Source organism: Sinocyclocheilus grahami, unplaced genomic scaffold, assembly GCF_001515645.1.
Source record: "Sinocyclocheilus grahami isolate Dianchi unplaced genomic scaffold, SAMN03320097.WGS_v1.1 scaffold460.1, whole genome shotgun sequence".
Classification (NCBI taxonomy): Eukaryota; Metazoa; Chordata; class Actinopteri; order Cypriniformes; family Cyprinidae; genus Sinocyclocheilus; species Sinocyclocheilus grahami.
This window is the reverse complement of record NW_015505639.1, coordinates 320483-334313: the sequence shown is the minus strand read 5'-3', so window position 1 is coordinate 334313 and position 13831 is coordinate 320483. Positions and strand designations below refer to the sequence as shown.

The 13831-nt window shown below is 31.8% G+C and overlaps 1 protein-coding gene and 1 long non-coding RNA gene across 2 annotated transcripts in view; both read right to left on the bottom strand.

The window, feature by feature from the left end:
* LOC107552868 (1-phosphatidylinositol 4,5-bisphosphate phosphodiesterase beta-4-like) overlaps window positions 1-13831 on the bottom strand; it is a 65738-nt gene that overhangs the window by 28992 nt on the left and 22915 nt on the right. The window contains exons 8-18 of the mRNA XM_016234906.1: window positions 13738-13814; window positions 12461-12683; window positions 11664-11689; window positions 11307-11402; window positions 9865-9959; window positions 8240-8384; window positions 7539-7623; window positions 5663-5792; window positions 5212-5356; window positions 3834-3913; window positions 2112-2349 (exon numbers count right to left, since the gene is read on the bottom strand). Of these exons, the coding sequence (XP_016090392.1) occupies window positions 2112-2349; window positions 3834-3913; window positions 5212-5356; window positions 5663-5792; window positions 7539-7623; window positions 8240-8384; window positions 9865-9959; window positions 11307-11402; window positions 11664-11689; window positions 12461-12683; window positions 13738-13814 (1340 nt within the window). The remainder of the gene's footprint in view (window positions 1-2111; window positions 2350-3833; window positions 3914-5211; window positions 5357-5662; window positions 5793-7538; window positions 7624-8239; window positions 8385-9864; window positions 9960-11306; window positions 11403-11663; window positions 11690-12460; window positions 12684-13737; window positions 13815-13831) is intronic.
* Window positions 5212-5477, bottom strand: LOC107552898 (uncharacterized). The gene is made up of 2 exons (XR_001604911.1): window positions 5437-5477; window positions 5212-5356 (listed from the first exon to the last, which is right to left on the bottom strand). It is a non-coding gene; the product is annotated as an uncharacterized lncRNA (long non-coding RNA).

Sequence of the window (13831 nt, the reverse complement as noted above, 5' to 3'; positions counted from 1 at the left end):
ATGATCAGTGGAGCAGTGTCGTGTGTAAGTAAGGTCCAGTTGGTTGCCTGATTTGTGAGTAGCCGTAGTTAATAGTCGCTTGAGATCAAAGGAAGCAAGCAGAGTGTGGAAGTCTGCAGCCTGAGGTTTATCTAGGTGGATGTTGAAGTCTCCAAGCATAACTAGGGGAGTACCATCCTCAGGAAAGTTTGAGAGCAGCACATCTAATTCTTCCACGAAGATACCTAGTGGTCCTGGGGGTCGATAAACAACTATTAAATGGATTTTAAGAGGGTGGGTAATAGTGGCTGAATGTGATTCAAAAGGAGCTGTTGATACTCAGAGATGGTAAAGGATTAAATTTCCAATCATTAGAGATAAGCAGACCAGTACCTCCACATCTTCCAATCAGACGGGGAGTGTGGGAAAAGATAAATTATTGGAGAGTGCCGCAGGTGTAGCATTGTCCTCTGGTTTGATCCACGTCTCTGTCAGGGCCATGAGGTTTAGTCTTGAATTACTTGTAATAGAAGTAATAAAATCTGCTTTGTTTACAGCAGACTGGCAATTCCAAAGACCAATAGAAAGAGAAAGTAGTGTATTAGGAGACATAGGCAAAGTGCGCAGGCTGTTAGGATTGCGCTGCCTACAGTGGGCGATGCATGGGTTGCGAGTGGTAGTGATAGTAGGGATCTGGAATCACATAGTAAGAATTGGTTATAAAAACTGAAAACAGAAGGGAAACAAGTAGTAGGAAAGAGAATGATTCAAAAGCAATACTTATGGCCCTTGCCAGTGTCCCTGCTCGGTGGAGTCGAACGGTAGAGTCGATGGTCTTTACACTCTTCGGTCTTCACACGAGAACTGCCGTGGTATACTAAGCTTTTTATATTCGTCTAAATCTGCTTTGTTTACAGCAGACTGGCAATTCCAAAGACCAATAGAAAGAGAAAGTAGTGTATTAGGAGACATAGGCAAAGTGCGCAGGCTGTTAGGATTGCGCTGCCTACAGTGGGCGATGCATGGGTTGCGAGTGGTAGTGATAGTAGGGATCTGGAATCACATAGTAAGAATTGGTTATAAAAACTGAAAACAGAAGGGAAACAAGTAGTAGGAAAGAGAATGATTCAAAAGCAATACTTATGGCCCTTGCCAGTGTCCCTGCTCGGTGGAGTCGAACGGTAGAGTCGATGGTCTTTACACTCTTCGGTCTTCACACGAGAAAAGCTTCACACGAGGGCTGCCACGGTATACTAAGCTTTTTATATTCATCTAACAAAACTTAAATTTAATTCAGCTGGCACACTTTCCTGTTTATCACAACAAATGGCCAGGCAAATTGCACGACACTGACAAGGTACGCGATACAGTACGAGACCAAGGGGAAGTCATGGCCTAATGGTTAGAGAGTCGGACTCGTAACCCAAAGCTTACGGCATAATAAAGGCATGGATTGTAGGTGGGGGGAGTGAATGTACCACACCTCTCCCACCTTCAATACCATGACTGAGGTGCCCTTGAGCAAGGCACCGAACCCCCAACTGCAAAAAAATGTGGGTGTGTGTTCAAGGTGTGTGTGGGTACTTTGGATGGGATAAATGCAGAGCACTAATTCCGAGTATGGGTCACCACATGTCACATGTCACTTCACTCACTCAAACACGATTTCAGCACGTCTCCACACAGTAAACAAAACAAGCGTTTCCTAGCAACGACAACTGCGCTAAACACTGAGACAAGAAATAAAAACTTCTGCTGATTGACTGCTTCTCTTAAAAGACTATTTCTTTACACTGTGTTTTGCTGGCGCTTGAACACACTTTCCTGTTTATCACAACAAATGGCCAAGCAAAAGCACACGACACTGACAAGGTATGCGATACAGTACGACACCAAACGCGATATCTCAAAAAACATATTGCATTGTCCAGTTTTCTCTCGGAATGATGATCTGAGTTATTATTGCAATTCTCGATGTGTGTTTGTGTGTTGTTGTGTGTGTGTGTGTGTGTGTGTGTGTGTGTGTGTGTGTGTGTGTGTGTGTGTGTGTGCGTGTGTGTGTGTGTGTGTGTGTCTGTGTGTGTGTGTGTGTGTGTGTGTGTGTGTGTGAGTGTGTGTGTTGTCTGCATCACCTGGGGTCTGGAAGTTCAGTGCTACCATGCTACCATCGGCGTTCCAGAAGATCTGTGGCATATAATTACTGGAGTCCACTCGGCCTCCTTTGGGGTAGATGCGACTCATCTGCCGTTTGTTGTAGCTGCACATCTCATTCAAGGAAACTAAAACGGAAAGGTTTAGGGGAGTTCTGCACACTTTAAACTCCGCTTTATCCTGGAAGGCATCCTCATGCTGCAGGTCTACTGCTTCACACTACAAACGAGAACAGAGATGGCTGATTAAAGGATCAAAAATGGCATTTAAAAGATCCTGTAGCATTTGAAAACCAATCACACACGATTTATTATTGTGCTATTGTGCTCAGTGAGAGTCAGTTTGATTCAAGGACGTTTTGGGCCATTGCAATTACTCTACAAATTTGAATAAATTCCATTAAAACATTAGATTTCAGTAGGTAAAATGAAATAAAATAAATGTAATAAATATGTGCATATATTCTTCTATTTTCTAATAAAAATAAATTATAAAAATTCTATAAATTTAATAAATAAAGCTTACATTCACAAATAAATTATAAATATAAAAATAAAATATAAAAATAATTTAAAAACATTAGGTTTCAATATTAAATCAGTATTTATTTTGCTAATAAATATAAGATCAAAATGAGATCAAATTAATGTAATAAATATATGCATATATTTTTTATTCAATAATAAAAAATAAAACAATGCCAATTCTATAAATTTAATAAATGAAAAATAAATTCACAAATAAAAAGTAAAAATAATTTAGGATTTAGTATACAATGTCTGACATTTAATTAGCTATTAATTAATTTTATATTCACTAATAAACAATTAAATTATAAAAATACAATACATTTAATAATTAGAAAATAAATTCACAAATAAAAAAATAAAACAAAAAATAATTTACAAAACATTAAAACACTACGTTTCATTATTAAATGTCTGACATTTAATTAGCTAATAAATAAAAATCAAAACAGAATAAAATAAATGTAATATATATGCATATATTTTTATATTCACTAATAAAAAATTATCATGAAAATTCAATACATTCAATAAATAAAAAAAAAGTTCACAAATAAAAATAATGTAATAAAGTAAATGTAATAAATTAATTAATTAATTCACTAATTTAAAAAAAAATGACTATGATATTACCCTAATAGTTTATTCATACATTTTGTACACAACAGTGAATAGAAGGCATTACACTGTATCCAGCTATCCCTCTTATTTGTTGCACTCACACGCCCCCTGGGAACAGAGATGTAAACTACAGCTTTACCAGCAAAAAGTTAATAAAATATAACTAAAGTTAAAGGTGCACCAAGTAACTTTTTCCAATTTAAATGGCTTTACATCTAAAGAAATGTGTTTTAAATGACCATGCATGAGATACTCGCATGAGCAATTGTTTGATGCTACAAGGCATAGCCAGTCACAAGGTCAGCTAAATACATTATCGCTGTTATATGGGACACTTTTAGTGCAGAATCAATTATTAATAAGTGCCAGGCAGGTATTTCTACAATAGTTACCCAACTCTTTTGCTCGATGTTGCATCCTTTTAGTCCAGGACCACTTTTATAAGATAAATACTTTGTGCAGGTTTAAATGAGAACCATAAATTCAACATTTAGCTTTCAAGGGGCAGAAAGTGTATGAGACAGGAGTCAGCATGCAAAACAAAGGATACTTCACGAATTCAATGGCGTTTGTCCTTAAATATCCCAAACCGACAGACTCGTTGAAGGAAGACATGTTGGGGTGGATATTTTTTTCTGTGGACAAACAGACAAGATGTGGACATTAAAGATTAAAAACATACATCTCACTACTGGAAAAAAAAAAGACTGAATGTGAAACTAACGCAATACTCTAAAATATAGTGTAGAAACAATACAATAATGATAAAAATGATAATGAAAAAAAACAAAAAATTACAAAAAAATAAACTAAAATTAAAACTAAATTTTAAAATATGAAACAAAAGACAATTTTTTTTAAATTAACTAAAATTAAAATTAAAATCTAAAATAGTACTATTAAAAAAAGACAAAAGTACATATAATTACAAAAAATACAATTAAAATGAAAACTGAAAATAGTAAATTTACAAACTGAAATGTTAAAATCACATAATAAAAATGACAAAAAAATTAACAAAAATTTTGAATTAAACCTAAAAAGAACTAATGAAATGACAAAAGCATAAAACAAAATTATTGAAAAATAAACAAAAATTGTAATAAAAACAGGAACTAGTAATATTTTAAAAACTATAATATTATAAAATGACAAAATCCATAAAAATACTAAAATAAACTAAAATTAATAAAAGGACAGAAGCACATAATAAAATGACAAAAAAAACCCGCAAATTAAAATGATAGTAATATAAAAAAACTAAAAGTGACAAAAGCACATAACAAAATCACTAAAAATTAAACTAAAATGGAAAATTGTTGTTTAAAAAAATAAGAAAATGACAAAGGCATATAACAAAATTACTAAAATTAAAAAAATAAAAAAATTAAAAACTATACTAAAATTAAAATAAAAAATTATATATATATATATATATATATATATATATATATAAACCAACTCTACATTTTCCAAATATTCATAATTGAAAAGACTCATAAATACTATAATACTACAGAAATAATGGTAACACTTTACAATAAGGTTCATTAGTTAACTACATTAGTTAACATGAACTAATAATGAACTGCACTTATACAGCGTTTATTAATCTTTGTTAATGTTAATTTCAACATTTACTAACGCATTATTAATATCTTGTTAACATTAGTTAATGCACTGTGAACTAACATGAACTAACAATGAACATCTGTATTTTTATTAACTAACGTGAGCGTAGATTAGTAAATACAGTAACAAATGTATTGCTCATGGTTAGTTCATGTTAGTTTATACATTAACTAATGTTTAACTAATGAACCTTATTGTAAAGTGTTACCGAAATAATCCTAAAAATAATACTGATGTTAACGTACGTTTGTACAGCATGTTTCAGGCCTAAATATTGTCTTTTTAGTGCAAATGTACTTGCCTTCGGCTTCATCAAAGCTGGTGAACTTGACGGCCTGGGCGTAGTTGACGATATTGGACAGATACGGGTGGATGTTAGTAGTGGCCGCCACATACGTGTACGACTGAATCAGTGCTTGTTCATCAGCCACATTCGTTTCACCAGCCTGTGAAAATATAGCAGTCAAACCATTACAACAATAGAAATATTAAGGAAATGTGCTGTGTTTGTCCGAGCAGATCTCACCAGCTCAAAAGTGTTTGTTCAAATCTCTAACTCTGAGTTTGTTCTTTACACTGTGTTTTGCTGGCGCTTGAACACACTTTCCTGTTTATCACAACAAATGGCCAGATGTGTGTGTGTGTGAGTGTGTGTGTGTGAGTGTGTGCGAGTGTGTGTGTGTGAGTGTGTGTGTGCGGGGGTGTGTGTGTGTGTGTGTGTGTGTGTGTGTGTGAGTGTGTGTGTTGTCTGCATCACCTGGGGTCTGGAAGTTCAGTGCTACCATCTGGCAGCCGGCGTTCCAGAAGATCTGTGGCATATAATTACTGGAGTCCACTCGGCCTCCTTTGGGGTAGATGCGACTCATCTGCCGTTTGTTGTAGCTGCACATCTCATTCAAGGAAACTAAAACGGAAAGGTTTAGGGGAGTTCTGCACACTTTAAACTCCGCTTTATCCTGGAAGGCATCCTCATGCTGCAGGTCTACTGCTTCACACTACAAACGAGAACAGAGATGTGACGGATCTCTCATTAGAAACTCCAGACCTCAGTCAGTCAGTCTCATGTGCTTCAGAAGATTTCATCTTAGTTAGAAGGAACCGGCACACACACACACACACACACTATGACTTCATGCATCCGCTGGAAATCACTGAAACGCCAGCTGATTAAAAGACGCTGGGATCAAAAATGGCATTTAAAAGATCCTGTAGCATTTGAAAACCAATCACACACGATTTATTATTGTGCTCTTAAATGCAGTGAGAGTCAGTTTGATTCAAGGACGTTTTGGGCCATTGCAATTACTCTACAAATTTGAATAAATTCCATTAAAACATTAGATTTCAGTAGGTAAAATGAAATAAAATAAATGTAATAAATATGTGCATATATTCTTCTATTTTCTAATAAAAATAAATTATAAAAATTCTATAAATTTAATAAATAAAGCTTACATTCACAAATAAATTATAAATATAAAAATAAAATATAAAAATAATTTAAAAACATTAGGTTTCAATATTAAATCAGTATTTATTTTGCTAATAAATATAAGATCAAAATGAGATCAAATTAATGTAATAAATATATGCATATATTTTTTATTCAATAATAAAAAATAAAACAATGCCAATTCTATAAATTTAATAAATGAAAAATAAATTCACAAATAAAAAGTAAAAATAATTTAGGATTTAGTATACAATGTCTGACATTTAATTAGCTATTAATTAATTTTATATTCACTAATAAACAATTAAATTATAAAAATACAATACATTTAATAATTAGAAAATAAATTCACAAATAAAAAAATAAAACAAAAAATAATTTACAAAACATTAAAACACTACGTTTCATTATTAAATGTCTGACATTTAATTAGCTAATAAATAAAAATCAAAACAGAATAAAATAAATGTAATATATATGCATATATTTTTATATTCACTAATAAAAAATTATCATGAAAATTCAATACATTCAATAAATAAAAAAAAAGTTCACAAATAAAAATAATGTAATAAAGTAAATGTAATAAATTAATTAATTAATTCACTAATTTAAAAAAAAATGACTATGATATTACCCTAATAGTTTATTCATACATTTTGTACACAACAGTGAATAGAAGGCATTACACTGTATCCAGCTATCCCTCTTATTTGTTGCACTCACACGCCCCCTGGGAACAGAGATGTAAACTACAGCTTTACCAGCAAAAAGTTAATAAAATATAACTAAAGTTAAAGGTGCACCAAGTAACTTTTTCCAATTTAAATGGCTTTACATCTAAAGAAATGTGTTTTAAATGACCATGCATGAGATACTCGCATGAGCAATTGTTTGATGCTACAAGGCATAGCCAGTCACAAGGTCAGCTAAATACATTATCGCTGTTATATGGGACACTTTTAGTGCAGAATCAATTATTAATAAGTGCCAGGCAGGTATTTCTACAATAGTTACCCAACTCTTTTGCTCGATGTTGCATCCTTTTAGTCCAGGACCACTTTTATAAGATAAATACTTTGTGCAGGTTTAAATGAGAACCATAAATTCAACATTTAGCTTTCAAGGGGCAGAAAGTGTATGAGACAGGAGTCAGCATGCAAAACAAAGGATACTTCACGAATTCAATGGCGTTTGTCCTTAAATATCCCAAACCGACAGACTCGTTGAAGGAAGACATGTTGGGGTGGATATTTTTTTCTGTGGACAAACAGACAAGATGTGGACATTAAAGATTAAAAACATACATCTCACTACTGGAAAAAAAAAAGACTGAATGTGAAACTAACGCAATACTCTAAATATATATATATATATATATATATATATATATATATAAACCAACTCTACATTTTCCAAATATTCATAATTGAAAAGACTCATAAATACTATAATACTACAGAAATAATGGTAACACTTTACAATAAGGTTCATTAGTTAACTACATTAGTTAACATGAACTAATAATGAACTGCACTTATACAGCGTTTATTAATCTTTGTTAATGTTAATTTCAACATTTACTAACGCATTATTAATATCTTGTTAACATTAGTTAATGCACTGTGAACTAACATGAACTAACAATGAACATCTGTATTTTTATTAACTAACGTGAGCGTAGATTAGTAAATACAGTAACAAATGTATTGTTCATGGTTAGTTCATGTTAGTTAATACATTAACTAATGTTTAACTAATGAACCTTATTGTAAAGTGTTACCGAAATAATACTAAAAATAATACTGATGTTAACGTACGTTTGTACAGCATGTTTCAGGCCTAAATATTGTCTTTTTAGTGCAAATGTACTTGCCTTCGGCTTCATCAAAGCTGGTGAACTTGACGGCCTGGGCGTAGTTGACGATATTGGACAGATACGGGTGGATGTTAGTAGTGGCCGCCACATACGTGTACGACTGAATCAGTGCTTGTTCATCAGCCACATTCGTTTCACCAGCCTGTGAAAATATAGCAGTCAAACCATTACAACAATAGAAATATTAAGGAAATGTGCTGTGTTTGTCCGAGCAGATCTCACCAGCTCAAAAGTGTTTGTTCAAATCTCTAACTCTGAGTTTGCTTTGCTAACAAGCTCCAGTTCTCAACAGTTTCTTAATGCACGGCGATGACAGCGAGATTCCCGTCATCAGAAGGAAAGAGACAGTAATGGGTAAATCTGGCAGAAATATAAAAGCTTCTTCAGCCCATTATCATGATAAAAGGCTTCGAGTGAAGTCTGTGTTCATTCATGACACTCCTCTCCAAATAACAAAAACTCACGATTGTCTCTACTTCTCCTCTGATCTTTGAAGAAGAACAAACTGTCAGAAGTTACTTTAATAAAGCAAACCGGGGCCAGTTTTCAAATATAGAAATTATCACTTCTTTAAAAGATAAAAGCAACAGTTCACACACACAACTTAATTTCTTCTGTGAAGAACAATTTTTTTTTTTAACTAAAACCATAAAAATATTTTTGTAACCTAAAAATAAAATACATAAAAAAAACCGATATAAAAATATACAAAAAACATAAAAAAAAGCTAGTCGACCACATTTCTAATTTTCATTTATATGCATCTTTAATATGTATTTCATTTATATATATTAATATAAAATAACTATAAATAAAACAAAAAAGTTCTTAAAACTATATAAATATAAAAAAACTAATAAAAATGACAGAAATGCAAGAAAATTGCTAACTCTTTCAAATTAAAATTAAAAATGTAAAAATAAGAGATTAAAAATTGCAATAAAAATTAAAATATTTATAAAAAGTGAGTGAATGTATTTTTTAAAAAAAAGTAAAAATTCAAAATATTAATTAAAACTATAATGGTATATCAGTGATATTATAATAATATTTAATAATAATAGATAAATCAGCATAAAAGCAAATACATGCAGTGGAAGCCACTTTTAAGATACTTTTATTATGTTTTTGACGTCACTATGAAGTGTCTTTGTAACTAAAAACAATTAAACTCAAAAGAAATATTAATAAAGGTTAAATAAAATACTTATAAAAAAAAAAGGTTATACTACAGAAAGACAAAAACACAAGAACAAAATTACTGAAACTTTAACATTAAAAACGGAAAATATGTATAAAAAAATCTAAATATTAATAAAAGCTATAATATAACACTGATAAAAGCAAGTAATTATAGTGCAAACCATTTTAGGATCACAATATTAATACAAACTATAACAGTATATCAATGATAGTATAATACCACTGATAAAAGCACCATAAATGCTTCACTATAAACTACAGCGTACAGTATGTGCTTGTATTTTAATATAATCTGCCACTGCACGGAAAAGAAACAAACAGCAGACTTGTTTGGAGTCACATGAGGGTGAATAAAGTGAATTTTGATTTCTGGGTGAATTATGGCTGTAATGGTGATTATGTAAGGATGCTGTAAGGACCTTTCTGGGTCGGAGCGCCTCTTCCTCACGATTCTCTTCCTCAGTGATCAGACATCCGTGAATCCGCTCGGGATGAGCTTCGTTCAGCAGCTCTGCTACGGATTCAAATATACATTTCATTACTGAGAAAAAAAGACTACATGTGACCCTGGACCACAAAACCAGTCATAAGGGTCCATTTGAATTTGACCCTTTTTGAAATTGAGATTTATACATCATAATAAATATGCTCTCCATTGATGTATGGTTTGTTAGGATCGGACAATATTTGGCCGAGATACAACTATTTGAAAATCTGGAATCTGAGGGTGCAAAAAAATCAAAATATTGAGAAAATCATCTTTAAAGTTGTCCAAATGAAGTTCTTAGCAATGCATGTTACTAATCAAAAATTAAGTTTTGATATATTTACAGTAGGACATTAATAAATATCTTCATGGAACAATGTATTGTTGGCTATTGCTACAAATATACCCCAGCGACTCAACACTGCTTTTGTGCTCCAGGGTCACTTATGTGAAACTAATACAATACTTTCAAATATAGAGTAGAAACGATACACAAGACAATATATGATTGAAAACAAATGCAAATGTTAGCCAATCATAATGGAACTCATTTGCATACAGCAGCAAAATGATCCTGTTCAACTGATCCGAGACTGTTATTTTAATATTATAAATACTGCTACAATATTAATTCATATAATTAATTCTTTTTAGATTTTTTTGTTATCATTTTAGTTTAATTTTTAATTTTAGTTGACGTTTTAGTAATTATGTTGCTGTGTTTTTGTATTTTTTATTTTCAGTTATAGTATTTTTATATTTTCAGTTATTTTAATTTTAGTTTACGCTTTGGTACATTTTTATGTGCTTTTGCCATTTTTTTTATAAGTTTTCATTAATATTTATATTTAGCTTTATTTAATTTTTTATTTCAGTTTTGGTTTGAGTAAGTTTAGTACTAAAACTTATTTTATTTCAGTTAGGTTAAATTTTACATTTTCGTGAAGGTTTTTCAGTGTAATTGTTTTTTAAGTGTTTTTAATGTAATTTGTTTTATTTCCGCTTTATTTCAGTTGACAGATTTGTTTAGTTTTTTCATAGTTTCAGTTAATGACAACAACACAGAGACTGGGAAATTACCATGCATATCTAAATTATGACTAATGTACAGAATAGGTGCTTTTACAGCCTGTAACTGGAAGCATTTTAATAGTTTCATGCATAAAGCATTATATGTAAACAGATTATGGGAATGCATTAATTGAAAAATGAATAGCCTGAATGCAATGTAAGACGCTTTGGATAAAGCCATCTTTTGTTCTTAGTATGCAAGGAAACAGATTAGACCTCTAGTTTTAAATACGGTGCAAAAATGTATTGCAACCAAGCAAATAATGAACAGATGTGCTTTGCATTTTAATGACTCTTGCTCACCGGTGGATGTCTCCTCCTCATTCTCATCTTCAGACATGTTTGTGGAGATGCTCGGCTCTCCGGCCTCCATGTGCTTCCTGAAGTGCTCCAGCTGTTCTGTTTGAAAAAGCGTATTAACATACATCACTTTCTATGAGTTTTAGGACCTTGAGAATTACGTTTCGTGACATACTAACAATGAAACTACTTCACAAAAACAAATATTTACTATGGTTAATTCCAAAATACCATAGTTACTTCATGTATTACTTCAGTGACCAGAACATCATATCAGACCAGAACATGAGGATGTGATATTAATTAATTATTTATTTTATTTGCATCTGGTAGAAATAACTGTGGTAAAGATATCACTACTTTTTTCAACTTCAGGTTTTAATCTTCTGTTCGGCAACATCTTATAATATTCGGTAACACTTTACGATAGTGGCAACTGATAAGGCATTCACATATTTTTTGCAGATTAATAGACGTATAATCACATTTGACAATTTATGAATCAAAGTTGATGTATTTCTTATGATTTAAAAAGTGCATCAACAAATGACGTTGTTATAATGCAATAATGCTTGTTTTTAAAGAAAGTTATTTCATGAAATGTTACCCATTTAAAAATACCCCCAAATACATAAATCAATAAATATGGTAACACTTTATAGTATCTGCAGGTTAACTGATCAAGTATTTATACACTGTGTTCCATATTAATAGATGCACAATCACATTTGAAAATCAAATGTATGAATCAAAGTTGATGAATGGTATTTCTCATCATTTAGAAAGTTATTAAATTAAATGAAAATGTAACTCATTTAAAAATACCCCCATAAATAAATAAATATTTGGCAACGCTTTATAATGTATGCAGGCTAATTGATAGGTTATTTTTAAATAATATATCCTGTTTTCAATGTAGATGTACAATCACATTTGAAAATGAATGAATGAAACTTCATGAAAGGTATTTCTCCATGTAAAAACAGATAATCTCATAATAATCCAATAAAATGTTTTTAAGAAAGTTATTAATAAACATTAAGTAATGCAGATTAAAAAAAAAACATAATAGAGAATAAATTAATTAAAATTGTTACTAGAAATGTAACGGATGACTTTTTTGCAGTAATGTGAATGCTATCAGGCTGATATTCTACATCTGCACGCACCTGCAGCCGGTCAGCAGCACCTGTCTGTACATCTCCACTGATGACTTCCCTCCAAACTGTCTGCCGGTCAGGTACGTGTTGTGAGACGAGTTGATGAAGTAGTGAGACAGCGGATGATCCATCTCCTGATAAACCTCCAGGCGGTCCAGAAACACAGGAGCGTTTTCATCAGACATCAGATACCGGCAGAACCCGTCACATGACATCAGACCTGCACAAAGCCGTCCATCCATTCATTACTCATGCATTTATTAATGAGATGTTCAAGAGAGTCCTTTCATTTATCTAAATCTGTCTGTTGAAATCAACATTAGTTGCTGTACTTCTACACTAGGTGGCGTTCCAAGATTACAAAAGTGTATTTACATAATAAGATACGAATGTGACTTTAAGGCATGAGCAATGCGAACTATGAATAAGCATTTAAACCAAAACAGTAATTTTTAATTTTACTGTCCAGTAAAACTAGACAACATAAGATAATAAAATAAACACCTAAGGGTGGTCTACATATAATTAAACAACTGCTTGCCATATAAATAAATAAAGTTATTTTACTATGTGAAAATATGCTGTAGGAAACTGTTTGAACATGGAACAACGGTCAATTATACAGTACATTACATATTTTGTTTTGTTAATATATATATATATATATATACACACACACAGTTTATGATTTTATATATACACTAGTGCTGTCAAACGATTAATCGCATGCAAAATAAAAGTTTTTGTTTACATAATATATGGGTGTGTACTGTGTATATTATGTATTTGCACACACACACACACACACACGTATATATTTAAGATGAATATGTTATGTTTATATATTAAATATATTTATATATAATATAAATTATATAATTATATTATGTGCATGTAAATCCATGTAAATATTTTCAAAATAAAAATTGTATGTGTGTCTTTATATATACATAAGAAATATACACGGTACACACTAGGCCTGGGCGATAAAATGGTATCGATATTTATCGACGGTACACCTTCTTCGATAACGATTGAAAAAATTTTCGATATGGTGCTCGATGTAGGCACGTGCTATGAGTGACGCAGACAGCACACACAAACACGAACACGTGCTGTGCCTGCCTGTGATGAGGAGATTGTGAATAAAGAAGTATTCCAGAGAGCTGGGTAATAATGGGTAATAAATAAGAGTAATAAAAGACAAAACAAATACATTAGACACCATTCGAAGTATAAATAGTCACATATAAACACAATAACGTGTCACACACCTCTCCTCTTCAGTTTGTCATCAGGTTCATATCTCTGTATGATTTGGAAAGCACATTTAGAGTCGAAGAACGGGAAGAGTATTTCATTCAGACG